The 27316-nt window shown below is 41.3% G+C and overlaps 1 protein-coding gene across 1 annotated transcript in view; it reads right to left on the bottom strand.

Moving 5' to 3' along the window:
• Positions 1–5432: 5432 nt before the first annotated feature.
• Positions 5433–27316, bottom strand: part of LOC144770720 (uncharacterized) — a 45637-nt gene continuing 23753 nt past the window's right edge. The window contains exons 3-5 of the mRNA XM_078655452.1: positions 13979–14116; positions 12903–13025; positions 5433–11176 (exon numbers count right to left, since the gene is read on the bottom strand). Coding sequence (XP_078511578.1) covers positions 10902–11176; positions 12903–13025; positions 13979–14116 — 536 coding nt within the window. The 3' untranslated portion in view covers positions 5433–10901. The remainder of the gene's footprint in view (positions 11177–12902; positions 13026–13978; positions 14117–27316) is intronic.

Raw genomic sequence — 27316 nt, 5'->3', positions numbered from 1 at the left:
CAACGCAGCCCCCTAGCGCATACTGGAAGCTCCTGGTGGGCTAGTTGCCTCCCAGGGAATTAGTTCCCCCTTTGCAAACTCGCCCGTGGGCTGCTCTGTAGAGAGGTGTAAAAAAGGGTGTGGCCTCATTACACCTCTCTGCTATGCAGCCCCCTCGGGAATACTGGAGGTTCCTGGTGGGCTAGTTGGCCCCCAGGGACCCCCAGTATGCAAGGGGAATTAGTTCCCCCTCTGCAAACGCGTCAGGGGGCTGCGTTGCAGAGAGGTGTACAAACATTTTTTATCAATTTATATTAAAAATATGTAATGTAATTTAAAAAATAATATATCTAAAAATAAATAATTTATAATAATATAGTAAATCAGTATAAAAAATATAACAATTATTACATTAAAAAATTTTCATTTACAAAACCATTGAAATTCACTGAAAAAACCATAGGTTACAGCCACTTTATAGTTAGGAATTAGCATTTAAAAAACCTTTGAAATTCACTGAAAAAACCATAGGTTTTACACACGTTATAGTTAGGAATTAGCATTTAAAAAACCTTTGAAATTCACTGAAAAAACGTAGGTTTTACACACGTTATAGTTAGGAAGTAGCATCTACAAAACCTTTGAAATTCACTGAAAAAAACGTAGGTTTGACACATGTTATAGTTAGCTGGACATTTCACTCATATAAAACCATTGAAATTCCCCCGTTATAGTTAGTTCAGCTAACTATAACTTGCGCGCCCGCATTGCACTGCTGATGACGTCACATATTACATCACTCATGACATGGTCAGTGACATCACTCATGACATCACTGATGACATCTCAAATGACATCACTGATGACATCATCCTTGTGGAAGAGTGGCAGATCTCTCACCCTAATATAACTTTTATTACACACATTCAAAAATAGAAAATAACATTTTCAATACAATAGACATACCAATGCCACTTACAACACACCTATTTAGTAATTCCAAGATCTATACACACATCCACTCATTCATCAACAGACATATACAGTCACTCATACATGTACTCACTCATCATATGTACTCATACACTGATACATCCTGATCATCCTGTTACACACCGACACTCATCCATAGAGTTACTCACACATAACTCATATGTACTAGTTTAAAACATATGTACTTACTCACAAATACACTATTAAAACAGTCATTCATTCACTAACACACCCATATATACACTCATCCACCCATACAGAAAAAAACATTACCTATATAGCTACTCACCACACACACTCATCCACACATACAGTCCTGCACATATGCTGCCTTCCACACATACAAGCAGTAAGTCACTCATTCATGCATCTGTGCACTACGTAAGACCTCCCAACGAAGCATACAGACACTCAAACACTCAGACACTCCTACTGATAATCAAACAAACAATAACCTATATAGACACTCATGTATCACTCATATAGCTACTCACCAACACATGCAGCCACTTATACAGGAAGTGAGAATCTGATACAGAAATGTATATATTTAAACATTACTCACTAACCCATGTATTCATTCAGATACACGTAATCAGTCAGTTATACAATCTATTTTTCACCAAAAGGCAGCCATTTATACACTTATATACCCATTTCTTCTTCCATCAACCTTCAAATATACATATATAAAACATATTTAATTTTCAGAAAAACACCCATTCACTGGATGATTTTATCAGTGATGTCATCAGTGATGTCATTTGAGATGTCATCAGTGATGTCATGAGTGATGTCACTGACCATGTCATGAGTGATGTAATATGTGACGTCATCAGCAGTGCATTGCGGGTGCGCAAGTTATAGTTAGCTGCACTAACTATAACGGGAGAATTTCAATGGTTTTATATGAGTGAAATCTCCAGCTAACTCTAACATGTGTCAAACCTACATTTTTTTCAGTGAATTTCAAAGGTTTTGTAAATGCTACTTCCTAACTATAAGGTGTGTAAAACCTACGGTTTTTTCAGTGAATTTCAAAGGTTGTTTAAATGCTGAATTCCTAACTATAACGTGTGTAAAACCTACGTTTTTTCAGTGAATATATATATAAATACATATATATATATATATATATATATATGTATTACAAAATTTAATTTTTTTTAAGTTACATTAATTATTTATTAATTTTAAGGATATTTAAGTATTTTAAGTATGTTTAAGTTAATTAGATATATTATTTCATAAATGTTCAATTACTTTTAAGACATTTAAAAAATTCGATATTTTGACTAACTATATTTTTTACAACGATATTTTTGATTAAATATTTTTGTACTTACCTGTTTTACTCGATATTTTGGTAAGTCTATATTTGTGTCATCGATATTCTTTCAGTGATCCGTCACACATACGTAGGCATAGTGGTACACATAAGTACACTATGCCCACTTGTATACGGACATCCAGGACCAATGTAATAGAGTGCAAGGTGAGTTTATCACCTTTTCACACTCTATAACATTGGCCTCCAAACAGTAGGATTCTTGCGTCAGTCAAAACTGATCATCACCTCTGTTTTTTGACGCATTGCTGTAGTTGAATCAGTTTTATGACCAACTACAGCAATGGTCTTCTTTTGGGTCGGTTGTCTTGCAGCATCCTTCTCACGGGTATGTCAGAATTTCTGACACATCCCTGGAACCTTTCACCATGGACCCCATATTGTAAATACGTCACATCCATAGTGTCGTAAGGATTTTTCACGCTGGCAATCAAGTTTGACACATCACTGCCTTTGCTCAGCGATGCAACGTTTCTTGTAAATATGTCCCTATGGCTGCACAAAAGATGCACACTGAGCAAGAGTAAAACTATGATACTTTACAATAGCAATTGCTTTAAAAGAACTGGCTGGACTGGGGCAGAATCACTTGGATGCCTGAAAAGACACTGGCTTCTTGATACTCGATTTCCATACAAGGCCATCTACCTCTGATACAGACCAGTAAAAGGAGGGTCACCAGTCTGTTAGGAAAATATAAGCTGCAGCTTCCAGTTGTGTTCTGCCCTAAGCCCACAAGGACAGGTGTTCTGACCACGGCTCAGACTTGTGACTTCATGCTTTAAGAGTACAGAGGATAGAGGATAGCTGGAAGACTCCAACACATGCTTGGTGAGCTAAAATGGACCAGAAGAAATATAAAGTTGGTCGGTGATCTAGGGGATTTATGTATTTATTTGTTTATATATTTAAAATACACAATTTTCTATAGTGCGAATGTGGCTTAAGAGGATTAGAGCACTTTGCAAATGATCAGAATTGAGTTTTGAATAACAATCAATAATACTCAAAATTAAGCATTAAATCAATATAGTCATGTCCAACCAGCGGGAATCGGGGGATGTGACTTTGAGGTTCTCAGTTTCAAACAGGCGTCTTTCAAATAGACGTTTTTTCACTTCTTTTTAAAAGTTGCAAGTCAGAGAGTTATGTGTAAAGCTGATGGAAGTGAATTCTAGATACATTTTGCACTTTCAGAAAAGAATCACTTCACACACCACTCTTGCTTAAATATAAAAAGGGATTCTGCATTTCTTGGTAGCACCTTTGAGCACCTTAGATTTTCAGTTTCTCACCTAGATAGGAAGACGTGGTTTTGTGTAGGGCTTTGTGAGTGATGGAAACAGTCTTAAATTGTGTTCAGTCTTCAATGAGAAGTCACAGTAGAGTTAATATGGAAAATGTAAGGTGGTAACATTTCTTGCACCCAGAAACAAAGAAAGTTGTTGTGTGAAGAACAGCTCTAAGGGAAGCCACATCTACAGTATAGCACCCTGCAGCGGGCTATAAGGCTATATTAAAGTAGCACTTCAGCGTACATCACCACTACATTTGGGCCTATAACTCGGGTTCAGGGCTTTAACAAACAGAAAGCACCTAGCGGCAGGCTATATGGCTATATTAAAGTAGCAGTTCAGCGTACACCACCACTAAACTCAGGTTCAGGGCCTTTAACAAAAGGTACAGCACCTGGCAGCGTGTTATAATGCTATATTAAAGTAGCAATTCACCATACATCACCACTAAGCTCCTCATTACAGGGATAATTTATTTACATGCCTACGTATATAATCCATTCTATGCCACTGAATACCACTTACAACAGTGAGGTTGGCCTTATTTACATTTTACATTTACTCACAGCACTTTTTATGGTTTAAATGATGCCTTTGCCTGAGTTTGCCATTGATGTCATAGGTGTTGGTTGCCAGAAAACTGTGAAAATGGTAGGGCATTAATAATAGCTCTGATTTCGGCTGAGTCAGATAGACGTCCATTAAGAATTTTTATGGGGTTCTCATTCCAAGGGTTTTGTTTTAAAAAAGGGCGAATTGAGTATTTTGCCCCACAGTCATTACACACTTTGATCTCAAATGCCAAGGATTGTGTGTTATAAGGATTCAGAAGGGGCACTAGCAAACGATACAAATACTTGATTACTGTGTAGACAACCCTTATCTTTCCCTAGGGACTCCCTAAGAATAATTCAGAAAAAACGGCAGCAAAACCTGAATTTTTAAATGAAATATACCTGGAAAGTTGTCTGAAGAGCTTTATGTAGTAAAAACAAGTAGGAATGTCAGTATATTTAAGGTCACACTGCCTGTTGCTTTTCAAATGGCTTATATGGTCTAGTTAAATGTTTGATGTTCCCTTTCACACCATTTATTAAGTAAGTTATTTATCTCTCACAGCCACAGACAACACTTAGCACAGCTAAATACATCTTTTAACACATAGCAAAGCTAGATATATCTTACAGCTCACAGCCGAGCTAGATATGTATTACAACTAATCTCAAAGCTAGAAAAATCTTACAACACACAGCAGAGCTAGATATATCCTACAACTAATAGCAAAGCTAGAAATATCTTACAACACATAGCAGAGCCAAATATATCTTACAACACACAGCACTCCTAGATATATCTTACAACACATAGCAGCCCTAGATATATCTTACAATTCATAGCAGACAAGATATATCTTAAAACACACAGCATAGCTAGATATATCTTACAACACATAGCAGCCATAGATATCTGTTACAACTCATAGCAACGCTAGATATATCTTACAACAAATAGCAGATCTATATATATCTTACAACACACAGCAGCGCTAGATACATCCTACAACACATAGCTGAGCTAGATATATCTTACAACACACCTCACAGCTAGCTATATCTTCCAACAGATAGCAGCCCAAGATATATCTTACAACACATAGCAGCAGCGGAGCTAATATCATCAAACACATAGCAGCTATTGATATAACTTAAAACACATAGTAGACCGAGATATATCCTGCAGCACATATTAGAGCTAGATCTATCCTACATGCTCACAGAGCCCGGTTACTGCTCAGTTATATACACATCACACGGTCAGATAGTAGACAGATTACGCTTTATTTACATTTTCTGCTCACATAAAAGACAGAGTACATTTTATTTACATTCTGAGCTCACATAACAGTAGTGAGAATATCTTAAAGGCATTATCAGTATAGATGATAAACTACCTCCAATAAACAGCCATGGCAGGAAGTGCCTCTTGTATCAAGGTACCACAATTTGCTGTTTTTGCTATTACAGTTTATTCACACATACATTCTTTCTATTTGAAACATCATCTCTCATGTTTCTAAGTATTAAAAAAAAACTCCACAAAATACATTTTTATTTTGCATGTAAAAGCTCAAACATAAGTTGACTTTTCCATGAAAGAAAACGGGTATGTCTGTCATGCAATTCCAGATGTACATTTTCAGGGAATACAGGTTCTTGCCATTTTCACCAAACACTAACATACATTCATTTTATGATTTATCATTGAATATCTTATGTCCATCAAACGGTGAAGAATTTCATCACTGTTATGTTAGGGATAGGCATAACTATGCCAATAATGGGAACAAATATGTAACTAATTGGTCATCATCATCTCTGGGTTAGCTAGTGTGCCACCAAGAATGTACATAAGTAAGTCGCTCATGCTGCATCACTGCCAGGGGTAGCCAGTATGAAATAGGTAGGAGATTGGCCTTCATTTGCATTTTGTCAGGAATACCCAGAAATGTCCCTCATAGCCTGCCTTGTGAGGGTGACCTAGCATGTTTTTTACAGAAATGTCCCCAATATTCCACTAATGTGTCATTATTATATGAGGGTTAGTCAGCATGTGTCCAGTGAGGTCACACTATGTCATGGATGGGTTCGATTTTGGCATGCCTGTAACTCACTGTCCCTGACTTAACACACCATCAAAAATACACGCACAAATACACATATATGTTCACTTATGCAGAAGAAGGCATTCATATCCTAAAACACTGTGACACGCCTAATGGTATCAATGCTGGTCCCTGCCCTTCCTCCGCAATGCTTACATACCAAGAGGTGGCAGTGATCCCATGCCGGTTCAAAGTCCATGGCTCTGCAGCTCTAGGGCAGCCCTCTAATCTCCTAGATAATGCCATATGCAATATCCGGCAGCATCAGTAAGTAATGCGAAGAGAGGTTGTTGGACCAGCCCCTACCTAGCCAAATAGTAAGCTCCATCACAATGCTCAGGGGGGGAAGACATGAAGAGGCCTAGTTTCGGCATGGAGCGAGCTGGCCAGCTGGGTCTACTTGACATAAGGGGGCTCAGAGGATAAACCGAGGGCTGGCAGATCATAGTAGTCCATCCATCCACTAGCACTGTGTGAATGGAAGGCACACAAGCAATGATGGCCCAGGGGAGGGCGGAGATGACACCTCTTTCACTGACTAGGCCTTTCCAACCTTGTCCAGGGCTGGAGAAGATGGAGACAGAGGAAGGGCAAAGACCATGGCCTAGTGAGATGTTGCTTTATGGTGAGGCAGTAAACATTCACTGCTGTGTGATGTTATGTTAAGGAAACTTCTAAAGTGCATGATTACCCAAGGGTGTCTTGGCGCTGAGTTGGGGTATTGCAGTGTAGAAGGGACAGGGGAGGCCAAGGGCTTACAAGCCAAGTGTTTACAAGTTTCCTAAAACTCAGTAAAGTGGGAGCTGCTTTGATATTTATGGGCAAGCTGTTCCACAGCACTGAAGCTTCAGAGGAGAAACAACTGTCCCCCCATTTGAGTCTCTTAAATCTAGAGTGAGAGATCATCAGCGTATTTTTGGATCTTAGGTCTCGATTGGGCATGTACCTGGAGAGGGATTGTTTAAGGTACCTGGCGCCGGAATCATGTACGGTTTTATAAGTAAGGCGTAGGGCCATATGTATCAAGGTACCAATTTGCGATTCTCTAATAGCGATTTTTAAGAAATCGCTATTTCAGAATCGCAAATTGGTATGTATCAAGAAAATCGCAATTTTTTAGCGATTTCTTGATATTCCTTAATTGCGAATTCACAAATTGCGAATTCGCAACTAAGGAATACTTTCCCATTAATTTCTATAGGCCAGGAGGCCCATAGGAAGGAATGGGAATTTATTCTCAATTTGCGATTCGCAATTTGCTAATCGCAAATTGAGAATAATTTCAAGGGTGCAGGGGTGTCCAAAGGAAACCCTGTTGCACCCCTGAAATAAGCATGGGTGCACATGTGGTGCACATGCATGCCCTAAGGGCATGTATGTGCATCACATGTCACTTTGAAAAATGCCAAAATGGGAATTTTTCAAGAAATTCGCAAATTACCACCAACTTGAAGTTGGTGGTAATTTGCGATTCCTTAGGGACAATTTGCAATTCTTTTTTAGCTTCATACATTGCATTTAAGGAATCACAAAATTTGTGATTCCTTAAATGCAATTGCAAAATAAGGAATTCGCAAATTTTGCGATTCCTTATTTTGCACCTGATTTTCATTCATACATCCCATTTAGCAAATTTGCATTCGCAAAGGCCGAAATTTGCAGCTAATTTGCATGATACATATGGCCCAAAGTGCCTTAAATTTGATCCAGTTGGCCACTGTAAGCCAGTGGAGCTTTTTATTAGAAGCTGAGACAGGGTGAAATTTGGGCACATTAAGGATAGGCCTAGCTGCTGTGTTTTGAATACTTTGCAATTTCCATTTGTACTGTTTTTGGAGCTTAATGTACAGATCATTACAATAATATAATTTGGAAAGGATTAGTAGTGAAATCACTGTTTTTCTGGAGGTAAGGGGAATAAACGAGAGAATCTTCTTAATAATTCTCAGAGTATTAACGCTAGAAGAGATAACTGAACAAATGTGTTTATGAAGATTTAATTTCTCGTCAATGACTATTCCAGGATTTTTAACTTTTTGGACCAGGATGGGAAGAGTTTCCAGCTCTGTAAGCCAGCATGCTTGGTTCCAGAATTGGTGTTTTGTTGACAGATAGAATGGCCTCGGTCTTCTGCGAGTTCAATTTAAGGCAGTGCCTACCCATACAGTTACTGACCACTCTTAAACAGTTCTGGAACTGGGAAGTATATACAATCTGCTTTGTTTGATGCCGAAACGACAATCTGCATGTCGACTGCATACGAAGTGGATGAAAACCCAAAAGATCTAATCAGAGAGTAGAGTTTGATGATATAAATATTGAAGAGTAGGGGACTCAGGGAGGATCCTTGGGGGACCCCACACGGGAGGGGAAAGTGTTTAGATTTAAAATTTCCCAACATGCCTGAGTGCTCCCTGTCTGTTAAAAACGACTGGAGTAAGTCTTGTTAGTGATGCCCAATTTTTTAAGACAGTCATTGAGGGTGTTATGTTTTGTTATGTTAATGGAACTTGTATAGCGCACGGTTACCCTGGGGTGTCCTGGCGCTGTGCATGCCTGCTGGATGTCTGTGAAGAGAAATTACTGAGTGAAGAGCCTTGTTTTCAGCCCCCTCCTGAATGAGAGGAGATCTGGAGAGTTCCTCAGGTGGAATGGGAGCTCATTCCAAGCTTTGGAGACACATTTGATGAAGCTTCTGCCACCACAGCTGGCCTTTTTGATCAGGGAAGTTACATATAATTTTGCTTCTGTGGACCGAAGATTTCTAGTGGGCACATACCACTTAAATTTCTGCCTCAGATGGTTGCTGTCAGTTCCATTGAGGGCATTGAAGGCCATACAAAGGGCCTTAAAATGTACTCTTAGCCTCATGGGGAGCCAATGAAGTTGTGCCAGCTCTTTCTTTACAGAGACACATTTGGGAGTGCCTGGGATTAATCTTGCTGCTGCATTTTGAGCGATTTGCAGTCTATTGATGTGCTTTTTTTGAGTATTTCGAAGAAGACTATTGCAATAGTCGATCCTTGCCATAATGAGGCATGTGATCACTGTCCTGAGACTTCTTTCAGGGAGAAAGATCTTTATTTTCTTATTATCCTGAGGATTAGGAAGCAGGCTGAGACCACCATGCTTACGTGGTCGCCATAAGCGAGTTTATTGTCCATAATCAGCCCCAGGTTTTTTGCTTTCCTGGTGGGTGATGGGCATGTGCCCAGCACGTCTGGCCACCACTCTGGCGTCCAGATAGTGGGGATATTTCCAAATATAAGGAGCTCTGTTTTACCAGAGTTTAATTTTAAGCAGTTGGCTGACATCCATCCGGAGATGGCCTTCATGCAGTTATGAAAGCGAGCCCCAGTTTTCTTCTCCCGTCCGTGTGTGATTGATAACACTATTTGTGTATCGTCTGCATATGAACTTATTTGAAAGCCATAGGATTTGATAAGGGCTGCCAAGGAGATCACATATATATTAAACATTGTTGGGCTTAATGATGATCCCTGTTGTACCCCACAAGGGAGAGTAAATGGCATTGACCTATGGTGGCCGAGGTCCACTGTTTGAGAACATTCCGACAGGAACGCCTGCAGAAGGTTCCATGCGGCTCCTCGAATGGTGGCATGGTCAACAGTATCAAACACCGCCGACAGATCGAGTCAGATAAGTGCTGCAGACCCTCCTTTATCAAAAATAGTTTTTATTTCATCTGTAGTCTTTATTAAAGTCATCTCCATGCTATGTTTGGTCCTAAAGACGAATTGTGCAGGGTCCGATATCTGATTGTCCTGCATGAACCGTGTGAATTCAAAATTAGTTTGTTTTTACACTATCTTTGTTGGAAATGGCAGCCTTGAGATAGGGCGATAATTTGCTGGATTATCTGTTTCTAAATAGTTTTTTTTAAGATGTGGTAGAATGGAGGCCTTTTTCCATAGTTCAGGGAAGTTCCCTGAGCTAAAAATCCCATCAATTTGATGTATAAAATAGTCAGATTTTGTGTGGAGGAGCTGACGGCAATACTTATAGCCCTAATCATGTTTGCAACTTTAGTTCCAGAAAGAAAAAGAAAAACGTTAGTAAGAACACAATTTGGCTAGATCAGAAAGAAAGAGCAACAAAGTATCAAGTTCAACAGCGAGGCCTTCTTTATCTGACATTGGGTAAGGTCCTCACTTGTGCGCTGTGTTCTTCCCTTATACTTTAGTGGATGATTATTACACAGCATGTCCACAACTGATGCTCAACATATATTACATTTATAGACCTACTCGAAAAGCTGCTGTACACGTCATTGCTGTAAAGCACCAACTCTTCCCGACTGGAATATTACAGTGGAATTTACACTAGGCGGATTTTGCGAGCAAAATACATTTGCAAATAAAACCTCATATTGCACTATAATCAGCGGAATGGAGCCAGCAAGAAAAAAGTAGGAGCCCATGCAGAGAAAATAAATGCAAATTACACCACAAGGGCAACGTATTTGAAAAACAAAATATATTATAGATCTTGCGGACCACGGCAAAGGCTGTATGAAATCACTTCCTGAGGTGTCATCAAATATTGTCTCCTAGGAGTATTAAAGCTGGAGACTATGTTTGATTTTCTGGTTGCTACTAATTAACTACTGTGCTACTGATGTAGGCTGGTATCCCGGTTGCGGTGTGTATCCGGATTGGCTATCATACGTCATTGGAGGTGTCTGATAGGTCTGAATTTGCCCCTGAGGCCCCAACTGTGGAAGAACTGCCCCTTCTGGTGGTGAATAAGGGGGTGGTTTGGTATCCACTTGCGGATGAATTTGGTGCTGAACTGGTCCCCCCCTCCAGGACCGGACACGTTCTAATAACGGCTGTTGAGAAGCAGGCTCCAATTTGTGGTCAATTCCGCAAATTATAGCTAGGAAGAGAAAAAAAGAATTGGAAGCATGATTAAAATAGCACCAATCTGGGAGAAAAAGCAATACAGTGGCAGAAGGATTGACAGAAAATTGGTAAGATTAGAGTCTTAGGCAAAACAATCACTGATTCCAGCACCATGACAAAAAGCTATTACGATTCCAGATAAACTTTTCAAATCTAGTCTTATTGAATCTGACCTATGTTGGAACTCTCACAACCCATCAGCCTGCATAGACATATGTTACTCAATTGTAAGGTGGCAAAAACCATTTTGGATGGAGATTGAGAAAAATATAAATAAAGTATTTTAAACTCCCCTAATACCCATGCTGTAACCCTAGGTCTGTGGTTCTTCTCACCAACCCCTCACCTAAATGGTAATGACCTACACCTCCTTGACCTTCTACTGACTATAGGAATAAAAAATATTATGTGAATAGAAGTCATTCAAGAACTTATCTTATCATGACTGGTGGACTTTGGTCATCTTCGCTAAAAGTGTGTGGACAACACAGGGATCGACATGAACTTTCACAACCACTCATTGCACCATCTATGGAACAAGCTGGATTTATACTTTCAGAAAGTGAAAACCCTATAGCTATGTTCCATACCAATACAACAAGAATCTCATCACATCTCTTCTGCATAGATTCAGACTGATAGTAACTATTAAACTGATCACTGCAGCTGCTCATCCAATACCAGTCTAATGATACCCCTGTTTTTGGGTCTATCTCCTTTCTCTTCTGTTTCTCTTCGCCTTTCTATCTTTGGGCTTAATCACCAATGATGCCTCAGATGAAGCCACGTCATATAGTAAGTCTCTTTGTATTTTAAAAAGTTGTAACAAAACTAAAAGACAAACCATTATGCATTGTCTTTATTATGAGACTATGGGGCATATGTACAAGCCCCTCTCGCCACCACAGCATCACTTTTACCGACATTGTGGTGGCGATAGGGGCTTCGCCTTATTTACAAGGCAGCGTTAAGCCACTTACCGTGGCTCAACGCTGCCTTGTAAATAAGGCCCCCTTTCATGATATGGTTAGCATGGATGGGGTGGGCAGTGGGTTTTGCGGTAGCCATTCCACCGTAAAACCCATTAATTTTGACGCTGCCCCCTATGTAGAAGGGCATCGTACATAGGAGGCCGCGCCAAAATTAAGACCGGGAAAACCTGGTCTTAACTTGGTGAAACGAGGGGAAATGCTTCATTTCTCCTTGTTTTTGCTGTTTCCATGTGTGCTGCCTTGTGCAACACATATGACAAAAGCAAAATGGCATGGATTGTTTAAGTACAGAAAGGTCCCCCTTCCTGTACATAGGCACATAAAAGTGACAAAATGGCATTTTAGGATTGTTTATGTGCAGGAAGGGTCACTTTCCTACACATAAACCATCGTCCACTGCACAAAGTCACCCTTGCACTGTGGTGCAAGGGTGCCTGCGATGGCACTACACTTCTAAGTGTAGCGCCAGAGCAGGGGGAAACACAGGGGTCCACCATATCCTTGTAATTAAGCTACAGCCCTGTGTTTAACGCCACACTGCGCCACTCCACTTGTACATAGCCCCCTGTGTCTTTTTACAAATTTCGATAAAAGCCTTTAAAATCACACAGTCAGAGCATACCATGAAAAGTGTTGTTAACCCATGCAGTGCTCTTAATCAGACTGTAGAAACTGTCCATGGGTGAGGGTTGTTTGAGGAACACCTACCAGAAGCAAAGGCCAATATAACAGCAAACCACCCCAAGCCGAAGGACCAGGAGAACGCCTTGAAGTTGAGATCCAGTCCGAAAATAATGCTGCCATGAATCATGCCAATTGCTGCCAAAAGAGCTGCATAAAAATAAACATGTTAATGGAAAACTGCCTTGGTGTGTGTTGCTGTCAACACCCCCAGCCAACCACCCACCCACCCTCCCTCCCTTCCCCCGTTCTCCATGCACCACTCATGCTTGGGCCACTAACACCCCTGGTCTTCTGCGCATTACATTCAAAGATACGATGCCACAGGGACAACCTTACTTGCAGCCATATTTGAGATGCCAATCTGTGAAAACTTAGAAAGAGAGACTGGGGATGAAAGAGAGAGGGGGGCGTAGAGACAGAGGGCATCTTGGCCATAGGGTACTTGAACAGTCAGGAGGAAAGGAACAGAGCTAGACAAAGAGGATTGGGTGAAGGAAATGGTTTAAATTAGAGAACGTGAGATGGAGAGAGAGGCTAGTGTAGGGATAACAAAGGGGCTTGAGAGTGAAAGAAATTGAGAGGTAAATAAGAAAAGGCAGGGGTAGGCAAAGAGAGAGAGAGAGAGAGAGAGAGAGAGAGAGAGAGAGAGAGAGAGTGTGTGAGAGAGTGTGAGAGAGAGAGAGATTATATATTTGGGGAGGGATGATTAGAAAAGAGAGTTGCCTAACGATGATCAGGCAGAGGGGCAAGAAATGGGTATAGAAAATACTTTAGGGAGGGAGGGATGGAAATATTGAGGCAGAGAGAGGAAGTTAGACAGGGGGTCGGAGAGAGGGTATTTGAAAAAGAAAGAGGCTTACAGAGAGAGAGAGAAGGGTAAATAGAGGGAGAGTTAGATAAGGTGGGCACCAGAAAGGCTAAAGGGTGTGTTAGAGGGACAGCCTAAAAGGGAGATGGTTAGACAGAGCTGGTATGTAAATGCCTTTTCCCAACCTCATTGTTCTTTCAAAGGTGCCAGGCCATGTGGACATCTCACATTGACCCTACAGACAGTCCTGCCCCTGAAGCCAACCCCTGGCCTACTGCTCCTCAGGTAGTACCGTGGGTAAAGATGCTCCAGGCCACGCAACTGAGGACGCCAACAGGACCATCCGACTGAACGTACAGCGCCGCGGCCGCCAGCAGGATGCAGACAAAGCCAAAGAGGACGGAGAGGACGAGGAACGCTTTGACATAGCCTGTCAGGAAGGAGACACAAGAGGAAACCTTACTAATGAATAACAAGAATAACCTGAAGGCAAGAGAACCACAGAGACTGAGTGCATCCAGTGCCTGACCAGCATCTCCAGATGCAGCTGCAGACTGGTATGCATACAAGCCTTCTATACATACCTGTGACACGCATGATAATATTAGGGCAAGATTTTCATGTGCGTCCTGTATGGCACTTTATATATTCAAGCAGGGCAGAGCATTCAAAGTCGCTAAGCACACTTGGATTCTCTTTCTAGGACGGGCTAGGGGAACACAGACACTCTAATGCCCACATGCATCAAACTGAATTGCATTCGCAAACGGTGTGAATCGCAAAATTCAGCCGTTTGCGAATGCAATTCATTGATTTGGGATGCATTAACCTTTTTTGCTTTTTTCGCAATTTAAAAAATCGCAATTTATTTGCGATTTCTTAAATTGCGATTGCATTTAAGAAATCGCAATTTTGCGATTTCTTAAATGCAATGCATGATTTTTTTTAAGTTAAAAAATCGCAAATAGGAAGTGGTAAATTAACATGAAGTTAAACTTCATGCTAATTTGCGAAAACTTTAAAAAATGCACAAAAGTGCATTTTTGAAAGTTACATTTTACACACACACATGCCCTTGGGGCATGTGTGTGTGTAAAAAGTACTTAAAGGTACATTTCAGGGGTGTGGGGGGGGGTCCTTTGGACCCTCCCTGCACCCTTGAAATTGCATTCTCATTTTGCGATTCCTTAATTGCGAATCGCAAAATGAGAATGCCTACACATTCATTCCTGTGGGCCTCTAGGCCCATAGGAATCAATGAAAAGCGATTCCTTAATTGCGATTCGCAAATTGTGAATCGCAATTAAAGAAAATTAAAAAATCGCAAAATAAAATTGCGATTTCTTAATGCATAGCCGTTTGCGAATTCTTAATTGCGATTCCTTAATTTTCGCAATTAAGAATTTGCAAACGGGAAGATTGATGCATGTGGTCGTAAGGGACAGATGTATCAAGATTCCATTTTGCGATTTCCAAATAGCGATTTTTATGGAATCTCTATTTACAAATTGCAAAATGGAATGTATGTAAAAAATCGCTATTTTTTAGTGATTCCTTAATCTTCCTTATTTGCGAATTCGCAATTTGCGAATTCGCAATTAAGGAATATTTTCCCATTCATTCCAATGGGCCAGTAGGCCCATAGGAATGATTGTGAAATTAATCTCAATTTGCGATTCGAAATTTGCTAATCGCAAATTGAGAATAATTTCAAGGGCGTCCCTCCACTTATTTTACAGGGTGGACGCCGTCCCCCCTGCCAAACAGCTGGACTTCACCATTTTGGCCTCGCTGGGACGAGATCGGAGCCACATTTAGTGACGTCACTTCCTGTTGTGACGTCACGTCCGGTGACAGCGTCCCCCCACTTTTCTTTTTAGGACTTGTGCCTTGCTGCAGTCAAACTCTGAGGTCCGGGTAGGGTGCAATTTCTGATTTTTAGGGTCTCCTGGGAGTGTGTAAGGGCAGGCTGAGGGTCTCTAAGGTCAGCTGAAGGACTGTAAAGTCCAGCTTTGGTTAATGAAGACATGCTCAGCACCTCTTTTAGACATGCTGAATGTATCTGAGGGCACTGTAATTTTTTTAGGGTGAATAGTAGTGATTACGGACCTGCTAAGTGCTGGAGCAATGTAAGAGCCACTGAGGCCATGCTGTATGAGTGTGTTCTCAGAACAAGAGTCTCCGACTACACCTGGCTTATATCATTACAACTCTGATAGATTCTTAAGGTTTTTTGGAGGTGTCTTGTGATGTCTCTTGTCAACTGAGAATCTCTAAGGGCTAACTGGATTGGTGTAAGCCAACGTGCAGTGGCTGAGGGCAGACTGAGGGGCAGTGAGGGCTGCCTGGATTGGTGTAAGTAAAAGTGCAGTGGCTGAGGTCAGACTGAGGGGCTCTGAGGACTGACTGACAGTGCTTGAGGGCATCTTGGGGTTGTATGAAGTAGGATCAGTACTAGGGGCAGTCGACTAGATCAGTTTCACTCATGTCAGTGCCTCTAGAGCCCAAGAGCTGTGAATAATTTCCAGGAAGAAGTTAACCATACAACCTCACCTTCTCCAAAACTGGGCCCAGACTCCAGTGAGTACCAGTGAGGCACAGTCCTGGACTGGGCCTGTGCTAACAAACCACCCTGGAACCAGTCTGACCCGTTACCAGGAGTTGAGCTGCAGGTTTAAATTACTGAAATCTTTGACTGGACCTAATAAGACTGTGACTTTATTTCATTTGGTGGCCATTAATCTGCCCATATTAATAAACCACTTTCTCACAACGCCTTTCAGAGATACTGCCTTTTTTAAAACTACATATATATGAACAGGAGGCATCTGTGAAATACAGGGTAACCATGTTCTTGAAATAGATATTTGTCTACAATGGCTCCAACAGATCTCATTTAAATAAGGTTAAATGGCAAGCAAATACTGTCTGACTCAGAATGTGCATCATACATTGTTGTTAAAACTCATCCATATGCTTTAGTCATAAAGGACAGTCAAAATCATTACTTGTAGGTCCACTCGAAAGTGGAAGAGCAGAAGCCCCGCAGCTTATTGACAGGGCTCATTTATGTCCATTATCACCGATGACATCACTACCATCTTGGTTGCCACAAACAGCGGTGGTGAATTAGGTTTAACCCATCCTCACCTCCTGCAGTGCCACAAGATCCTGCATGACATCTTAACCCATGGCATGACATCCTTTAGCCTGGCATGTCCAACCTCCATCTGATGGCACATCTACACAAGGTCCCCGAGAGGGGCCATTGACCACAGCCATACAACTCCAACCCTCTGCAGTAACTAATGGTTAATCTGAACACTCTGTGGATTGATATAGAGGCAGCACTGAGAAAGCCAGACCTGACTGGAGGGTGGAGTTACTGAGCTTGTCTTGGAATATTGCTGCTTTGGTGCGTAGGATAAGGTCTATTGATGTATTTTCTGCTTCAAAATACATTTTTGTTATAAGAAATATTGAGTGATGGGCCCACGCTTCACGCAAGAAGTTTACCTGTTATCTTCCTGCACTCAAGGACTACCAAAAGCAATTCACTGGAAGTACCTAGTTTATCGCTTTTTTCTTTCACTGTAAATAACCAATCACAATATGGTATCTCTGGCTTCTAGAGGCACTGGTTTTATATTAGATTTTCTCAAATTATTTTAGCGCCACTGAAGCAAGAGGTTGGTCTTTAGAGGTCTCGACACAGCCAGCAAGGCTTCTCCAGTCTTTGCTTTTCTCAGTGAAACTCTGGGTAAATTCCTCTACTTCCACTTGTAAGAGTCTTAATTGAGATCCACAGCCCCTCAAAAGCATGAAGGGATTCATTTGGGCTATATGCAGACTAGGCAAACTGTGCTAGAACACATGGCTAAGAAATGTATTGAGAGCCATCAGAGAGGTATTGAGAGCCATAAGAGAGGTAATGAGAGCTATACGAGAGGTATTGAGAGTCATAAGAGAGGTATTGAGAGCCATACAAGAGGTATTGAGGGCCAGATGAGAGGTATTGAGAGCCATACAATAAGTATTGAGAGTCATGAGAGAGGTATTGAGGGCAATTCGACTGGTATTGAGAGCCATCAGAGAGGTATTGAGAGCCATAGGAGAGGTATTGAGACCCATAAGAGAGGTATTGTGAGCCATGCGAGAGGTATTGGGAGCGATAAGATAGGTATTGAGAGCCATTAGATAGGTATTGAGAGTCATGGGAGAGGTATTCAGAGCCATCAGATAGTATTAAGAGCCATACGAGAGGTATTGAGAGACATAAGAGAGGTATTGAGAGTTATAAGAGAGGCATTGCGAGCCATAAGATAGGTATTGATAGCCATCAGAGAGGTATTGAGAGCCGTAGGAGAGGTATTGAGAGCCATAAGAGAGGTATTCAGAGCCATACGAGAGGAATTGAGAGCCATATGATAGGTATTGAGAACCATAAGATAGGTATTGATAGCCATCAGAGAGGTATTGAGAGCCATAGGAGAGGTATTGAGGGCCATAAGAGAGGTATTCAGAGTCATAAGAGAGGCATTGAGAGCCATGTGAGAGGTATTGAGAGCCCTAAGATAGGTATTGAAAGTCATAACAGAGGTATTGAGAGCCATAAGATAGGTATTGAGAGCCATAAGAGAGGTATTCAGAGCCATAAGATAGTATTGAGTGCCATACAAGAGGTTTTGAGAGCCATAACAGATCTGTTGAGAGTCATAAGAGAGGTATTCCGAGCCATAAGATAGGTATTGAGAGCCATCAAAGAGGCATTGAGAGCCATAAGAGAGGTATTCAGAGCCATGCGAGTGTTTAGAGCCATCAGAGAAGTATTGAGAGGTATTGAAAGCCTTAAGAGAGGTATTGAAATTCATAAGAGAGGTATTGAGAGCCATACAATTGGTATTGAGAGTCATAAGAGAGGTATTAAGAGCCATAAGATAGGTATTGAGAGCCATACAAGAGGTATTTAGAGCCATCGGAGTGGTATTTAGAACCATTAGAGAAGTATTGAGAGCCATAGGAGAGGTATTCAAAACCACAAGAGAGGTATTCAGAGTCATAAGAGAGGTGTTGAGAGTCATAAGAGAGGTATTCCGAGCGATAAGATAGGTATTGAGACCCATACGAGAGGTATTGAGAGTCATAAGATAGGTATTGAATCATAAGAGAGGTATTCAGAACCAAACAAGAAGTGTTGAGAGCTATCAGAAAAGTATTGAAGGGTATAGAAAGCCTTAAGAGTGGTATTGAGAGTCATAAGAGGGGTATTCAGAGCCATAAGATAGGTATTGAGAGCCATAGGAGAGGTATTCAGAGCCATCAGATAGTATTAAGAGCCATACGAGAGGTATTGAGAGACATAAGAGAGGTATTGAGAGTTATAAGAGAGGCATCGAGAGCCATAAGATAGGTATTGATAGCCATCAGAGAGGTATTGAGAGCCATAGGAGAGGTATTGAGAGCCATAAGAGAGGTATTCAGAGTCATAAGAGAGGTATTGTGAGCCATAAGAGAGGTATTGAGAGCCATGCGAGAGGTATTGAGAGCCATAAGATAGGTATTGAGAGCCATTAGATAGGTATTGAGAGTCATGGAGAGGTATTCAGAGCCATCAGATAGTATTAAGAGCCATACGAGAGGTATTGAGAGACATAAGAGAGGTATTGAGAGTTATAAGAGAGGCATTGCGAGCCATAAGATATTTTATTTATTTTATTTATTTTATATTCTTCTATAGCGCAAGAATAGACCCCCGGAGGGGTATCTCCGCGCTTTGCCAGTGAATAAGTCCTCAGATGTTAATTGGGGAGGAAAATGGAGCATTTAGAGAGAGAGATCAGTTACTGGGAAATAGATATGTTTTCAAGACCTTACGAAAGGTCAGATGATTGGTTAGAGTCCTTATCTCAAGAGGCAGAGAATTCCAGAGCTTTGGTCCAAGGTGGGCCAGGGCTCGCCCCCCTTGTCTGGCCTTTTTTATTCTGGGCACCTGCAGAAGCTGTTGGTTCAATGAGCGCAAGATGCGCCCAGGGGCATAAGGTAGGAAGATGTTGGCCAGATATTTAGGGCCTTTACCTATCACACTCTTGTGAATTGTGCATAGGTATCAATAGCCATCAGAGAGGTATTGAGAGCCGTAGGAGAGGTATTGAGAGCCATAAGAGAGGTATTCAGAGCCATACGAGAGGAATTGAGAGCCATATGATAGGTATTGAGAACCATAAGATAGGTATTGATAGCCATCAGAGAGGTATTGAGAGCCATAGGAGAGGTATTGAGGGCCATAAGAGAGGTATTCAGAGTCATAAGAGAGGCATTGAGAGCCATGTGAGAGGTATTGAGAGCCCTAAGATAGGTATTGAAAGTCATAACAGAGGTATTGAGAGCCATAAGATAGGTATTGAGAGCCATAAGAGAGGTATTCAGAGCCATAAGATAGTATTGAGTGCCATACAAGAGGTTTTGAGAGCCATAACAGATCTGTTGAGAGTCATAAGAGAGGTATTCCGAGCCATAAAATAGGTATTGAGAGCCATCAAAGAGGCATTGAGAGCCATAAGAGAGGTATTCAGAGCCATGCGAGTGTTTAGAGCCATCAGAGAAGTATTGAGAGGTATTGAAAGCCTTAAGAGAGGTATTGAAATTCATAAGAGAGGTATTGAGAGCCATACAATTGGTATTGAGAGTCATAAGAGAGGTATTAAGAGCCATAAGATAGGTATTGAGAGCCATACAAGAGGTATTTAGAGCCATCGGAGTGGTATTTAGAATCATTAGAGAAGTATTGAGAGCCATAGGAGAGGTATTCAAAACCACAAGAGAGGTATTCAGAGTCATAAGAGAGGTGTTGAGAGTCATAAGAGAGGTATTCCGAGCGATAAGATAGGTATTGAGACCCATACGAGAGGTATTGAGAGTCATAAGATAGGTATTGAATCATAAGAGAGGTATTCAGAACCAAACAAGAAGTGTTGAGAGCTATCAGAAAAGTATTGAAGGGTATAGAAAGCCTTAAGAGTGGTATTGAGAGTCATAAGAGGGGTATTCAGAGCCATAAGATAGGTATTGAGAGCCATAGGAGAGGTATTCAGAGCCATCAGATAGTATTAAGAGCCATACGAGAGGTATTGAGAGACATAAGAGAGGTATTGAGAGTTATAAGAGAGGCATCGAGAGCCATAAGATAGGTATTGATAGCCATCAGAGAGGTATTGAGAGCCATAGGAGAGGTATTGAGAGCCATAAGAGAGGTATTCAGAGTCATAAGAGAGGTATTGTGAGCCATAAGAGAGGTATTGAGAGCCATGCGAGAGGTATTGAGAGCCATAAGATAGGTATTGAGAGCCATTAGATAGGTATTGAGAGTCATGGAGAGGTATTCAGAGCCATCAGATAGTATTAAGAGCCATACGAGAGGTATTGAGAGACATAAGAGAGGTATTGAGAGTTATAAGAGAGGCATTGCGAGCCATAAGATATTTTATTATTTTATTTATTTTATATTCTTCTATAGCGCAAGAATAGACCCCCGGAGGGGTATCTCCGCGCTTTGCCAGTGAATAAGTCCTCAGATGTTAATTGGGGAGGAAAATGGAGCATTTAGAGAGAGAGATCAGTTACTGGGAAATAGATATGTTTTCAAGACCTTACGAAAGGTCAGATGATTGGTTAGAGTCCTTATCTCAAGAGGCAGAGAATTCCAGAGCTTTGGTCCAAGGTGGGCCAGGGCTCGCCCCCATTGTCTGGCCTTTTTTATTCTGGGCACCTGCAGAAGCTGTTGGTTCAATGAGCGCAAGATGCGCCCAGGGGCATAAGGTAGGAAGATGTTGGCCAGATATTTAGGGCCTTTACCTATCACACTCTTGTGAATTGTGCATAGGTATCAATAGCCATCAGAGAGGTATTGAGAGCCATAGGAGAGGTATTGAGAGCCATAAGAGAGGTATTCAGAGCCATACGAGAGGAATTGAGAGCCATATGATAGGTATTGAGAGCCATAAGATAGGTATTGATAACCATCAGAGAGGTATTGAGAGCCATAGGAGAGGTATTGAGGGCATAAGAGAGGTATTCAGAGTCATAAGAGAGGCATTGAGAGCCATGTGAGAGGTATTGAGAGCCCTAAGATAGGTATTGAAAGTCATAACAGAGGTTTTGAGAGCCATAAGATAGGTATTGAGAGCCATAAGAGAGGTATTCAGAGCCATAAGATAGTATTGAGTGCCATACAAGAGGTTTTGAGAGCCATAACAGAGCTGTTGAGAGTCATAAGAGAGGTATTCCGAGCCATAAGATGGGTATTGAGAGCCATCAAAGAGGCATTGAGAGCCATAAGAGAGGTATTCAGAGCCATGCGAGTGTTGAGAGCCATCAGAGAAGTATTGAGAGGTATTGAAAGCCTTAAGAGAGGTATTGAAATTCATAAGAGAGGTATTGAGAGCCATACAATAGGTATTGAGAGTCATAAGAGAGGTATTAAGAGCCATAAGATAGGTATTGAGAGCCATACAAGAGGAATTTAGAGCCATCGAAGTGGTATTTAGAGCCATTAGAGAAGTATTGAGAGCCATAGAAGAGGTATTCAAAACCACAAGAGAGGTATTCAGAGTCACAAGAGAGGTGTTGAGAGTCATAAGAGAGGTATTCCGAGCGATAAGATAGGTATTGAGACCCATACGAGAGGTATTGAGAGTCATAAGATAGGTATTGAGTCATAAGAGAGGTATTCAGAACCAAACAAGAAGTGTTGAGAGCTATCAGAAAAGTATTGAAGGGTATTGAAAGCCTTAAGAGTGGTATTGAGAGTCATAAGAGAGGTATTCAGATCCATAAGATAGGTATTGATAGCCATTGAAGAGGTATTTGAGAGCCATAGGAGAGGTATTGAGAGTCATAAAAGAGGTATTCAGAGCCTTAATATAGGTATTGAGAGCCAAGCGAGAGGTATTGAGAGCCATACAAGAGGTATTGAGAGCCATACAAGAGGTATGGAGGGCCAGATGAGAGGTATTGAGAGCCATACAATAAGTATTGAGAGTCATGAGAGAGGTATTGAGGGCAATTCGACTGGTATTGAGAGCCATCAGAGAGGTATTGAGAGCCATAGGAGAGGTATTGAGACCCATAAGAGAGGTATTGTGAGCCATGCGAGAGGTATTGGGAGCGATAAGATAGGTATTGAGAGCCATGGGAGAGGTATTCAGAGCCATCAGATAGTATTAAGAGCCATACGAGAGGTATTTAGAGACATAAGAGAGGTATTGAGAGTTATAAGAGAGGCATTGCGAGCCATAAGATAGGTATTGATAGCCATCAGAGAGGTATTGAGAGCCATAGGAGAGGTATTGAGAGCCATAAGAGAGGTATTCAGAGCCATACGAGAGGAATTGAGAGCCATATGATAGGTATTGAGAGCCATAAGATAGGTATTGATAGCCATCAGAGAGGTATTGAGAGCCATAGGAGAGGTATTGAGGGCCATAAGAGAGGTATTCAGAGTCATAAGAGAGGCATTGAGAGCCATGTGAGAGGTATTAGGAGCCCTAAGATAGGTATTGAAAGTCATAACAGAGGTATTGAGAGCCATAATATAGGTATTGAGAGCCATAAGAGAGGTATTCAGAGCCATAAGATAGTATTGAGTGCCATACAAGAGGTTTTGAGAGCCATAACAGATCTGTTGAGAGTCATAAGAGAGGTATTCCGAGCCATAAGATAGGTATTGAGAGCCATCAAAGAGGCATTGAGAGCCATAAGAGAGGTATTCAGAGCCATGCGAGTGTTTAGAGCCATCAGAGAAGTATTGAGAGGTATTGAAAGCCTTAAGAGAGGTATTGAAATTCATAAGAGAGGTATTGAGAGCCATACAATTGGTATTGAGAGTCATAAGAGAGGTATTAAGAGCCATAAGATAGGTATTGAGAGCCATACAAGAGGTATTTAGAGCCATCGGAGTGGTATTTAGAACCAATGGAGAAGTATTGAGAGCCATAGGAGAGGTATTCAAAACCACAAGAGAGGTATTCAGAGTCATAAGAGAGGTGTTGAGAGTCATAAGAGAGGTATTCCGAGCGATAAGATAGGTATTGAGACCCATACGAGAGGTATTGAGAGTCATAAGATAGGTATTGAATCATAAGAGAGGTATTCAGAACCAAACAAGAAGTGTTGAGAGCTATCAGAAAAGTATTGAAGGGTATAGAAAGCCTTAAGAGTGGTATTGAGAGTCATAAGAGGGGTATTCAGAGCCATAAGATAGGTATTGAGAGCCATAGGAGAGGTATTCAGAGCCATCAGATAGTATTAAGAGCCATACGAGAGGTATTGAGAGACATAAGAGAGGTATTGAGAGTTATAAGAGAGGCATCGAGAGCCATAAGATAGGTATTGATAGCCATCAGAGAGGTATTGAGAGCCATAGGAGAGGTATTGAGAGCCATAAGAGAGGTATTCAGAGTCATAAGAGAGGTATTGTGAGCCATAAGAGAGGTATTGAGAGCCATGCGAGAGGTATTGAGAGCCATAAGATAGGTATTGAGAGCCATTAGATAGGTATTGAGAGTCATGGAGAGGTATTCATAGCCATCAGATAGTATTAAGAGCCATACGAGAGGTATTGAGAGACATAAGAGAGGTATTGAGAGTTATAAGAGAGGCATTGCGAGCCATAAGATAGGTATCAATAGCCATCAGAGAGGTATTGAGAGCCATAGGAGAGGTATTGAGAGCCATAAGAGAGGTATTCAGAGCCATACGAGAGGAATTGAGAGCCATATGATAGGTATTGAGAGCCATAAGATAGGTATTGATAACCATCAGAGAGGTATTGAGAGCCATAGGAGAGGTATTGAGGGCATAAGAGAGGTATTCAGAGTCATAAGAGAGGCATTGAGAGCCATGTGAGAGGTATTGAGAGCCCTAAGATAGGTATTGAAAGTCATAACAGAGGTATTGAGAGCCATAAGATAGGTATTGAGAGCCATAAGAGAGGTATTCAGAGCCATAAGATAGTATTGAGTGCCATACAAGAGGTTTTGAGAGCCATAACAGAGCTGTTGAGAGTCATAAGAGAGGTATTCCGAGCCATAAGATGGGTATTGAGAGCCATCAAAGAGGCATTGAGAGCCATAAGAGAGGTATTCAGAGCCATGCGAGTGTTGAGAGCCATCAGAGAAGTATTGAGAGGTATTGAAAGCCTTAAGAGAGGTTTTGAAATTCATAAGAGAGGTATTGAGAGCCATACAATAGGTATTGAGAGTCATAAGAGAGGTATTAAGAGCCATAAGATAGGTATTGAGAGCCATACAAGAGGTATTTAGAGCCATCGAAGTGGTATTTAGAGCCATTAGAGAAGTATTGAGAGCCATAGAAGAGGTATTCAAAACCACAAGAGAGGTATTCAGAGTCATAAGAGAGGTGTTGAGAGTCATAAGAGAGGTATTCCGAGCGATAAGATAGGTATTGAGACCCATACGAGAGGTATTGAGAGTCATAAGATAGGTATTGAGTCATAAGAGAGGTATTCAGAACCAAACAAGAAGTGTTGAGAGCTATCAGAAAAGTATTGAAGGGTATTGAAAGCCTTAAGAGTGGTATTGAGAGTCATAAGAGGGGTATTCAGAGCCATAAGATAGGTATTGAGAGCCATACGACAGGTATTGAGAACCATCAGAGTGGTATTTAGAGCCATCAGAGAGGTATTGAGAGCCATAGGAGAGGTATTGAGAGCCATAAGAGAGGTATTCAGAGTCATAAGAGAGGTATTGTGAGCCATAAGAGAGGTATTGAGAGCCATGCGAGAGGTATTGAGAGCCATAAGATAGGTATTGAGAGCCATTAGATAGGTATTGAGAGTCATGGAGAGGTATTCATAGCCATCAGATAGTATTAAGAGCCATACGAGAGGTATTGAGAGACATAAGAGAGGTATTGAGAGTTATAAGAGAGGCATTGCGAGCCATAAGATAGGTATTGAGAGCCATAAGAGAGGTATTCAGAGCCATACGAGAGGAATTGAGAGCCATATGATAGGTATTGAGAGCCATAAGATAGGTATTGATAACCATCAGAGAGGTATTGAGAGCCATAGGAGAGGTATTGAGGGCATAAGAGAGGTATTCAGAGTCATAAGAGAGGCATTGAGAGCCATGTGAGAGGTATTGAGAGCCCTAAGATAGGTATTGAAAGTCATAACAGAGGTATTGAGAGCCATAAGATAGGTATTGAGAGCCATAAGAGAGGTATTCAGAGCCATAAGATAGTATTGAGTGCCATACAAGAGGTTTTGAGAGCCATAACAGAGCTGTTGAGAGTCATAAGAGAGGTATTCCGAGCCATAAGATGGGTATTGAGAGCCATCAAAGAGGCATTGAGAGCCATAAGAGAGGTATTCAGAGCCATGCGAGTGTTGAGAGCCATCAGAGAAGTATTGAGAGGTATTGAAAGCCTTAAGAGAGGTTTTGAAATTCATAAGAGAGGTATTGAGAGCCATACAATAGGTATTGAGAGTCATAAGAGAGGTATTAAGAGCCATAAGATAGGTATTGAGAGCCATACAAGAGGTATTTAGAGCCATCGAAGTGGTATTTAGAGCCATTAGAGAAGTATTGAGAGCCATAGAAGAGGTATTCAAAACCACAAGAGAGGTATTCAGAGTCATAAGAGAGGTGTTGAGAGTCATAAGAGAGGTATTCCGAGCGATAAGATAGGTATTGAGACCCATACGAGAGGTATTGAGAGTCATAAGATAGGTATTGAGTCATAAGAGAGGTATTCAGAACCAAACAAGAAGTGTTGAGAGCTATCAGAAAAGTATTGAAGGGTATTGAAAGCCTTAAGAGTGGTATTGAGAGTCATAAGAGGGGTATTCAGAGCCATAAGATAGGTATTGAGAGCCATACGACAGGTATTGAGAACCATCAGAGTGGTATTTAGAGCCATCAGAGAGGTCTTGAGAGCCATAGGAGAGGTATTCAGAGCCATAAGAGAGGTATTGAGAGCCATATGAGAGGTATTGAGAGTCATAAGACAGGTATTGAGAGTCATAAGAGAGGTATTCAGATCCAAACAAGAGGTATTGGAAGCCATACGAGAGGTATTTAGAGTCTTAAGATAGGTATTGAGAGCCATAAGAGAGGTATTGAGAGCCATAGGAGAGGTATTCAGAGCCATAAGAGAGGTAAAAGAGTCATAAGAGAGATTTTGAGAGTCATAAGAGAGGTGTTGAGAGTCATAAGAGAGGTATTCAGAGCAATCAGAGAGGTATTCTGAGCCATCAAAGAGGCAGTGAGAGCCAGAAAAGAGGTATTCAGAGCCATAAGTCTGCATATTTGAGAAAGCAAAAGTTCTTGTTGGGAGAGGAAATCGCTCCCATCACCATGGCAAAACATTTTTAAAGAGCCAGGACCGAGAGGGGACTGGAAGATGGCATTTCTCTCCAGGTAGGAGAAGGCTTTTCCTTTTCAGGTTGTGGGTGCTTCTCATGGCAACTGGACCTGCTGCGTTACCACATTTGATGGGCTGCATCTACCCTCTTGTAAATGCAATAAACTATTCATGCAAAGACTCTGAGCTGCTGACTTTGTCTCTCAAGCCTTGTTAGTAAGGGTGTGGACAAAACCAATTTTAAGAG

The sequence above is a fragment of the Lissotriton helveticus genome, chromosome 7 (genome assembly GCF_964261635.1).
Source record: "Lissotriton helveticus chromosome 7, aLisHel1.1, whole genome shotgun sequence".
In the NCBI taxonomy this organism is placed as follows: Eukaryota; Metazoa; Chordata; class Amphibia; order Caudata; family Salamandridae; genus Lissotriton; species Lissotriton helveticus.
The sequence above is the reverse complement of the archived record's forward strand: the minus strand, read 5'-3'. Positions and strand labels throughout refer to the sequence as shown.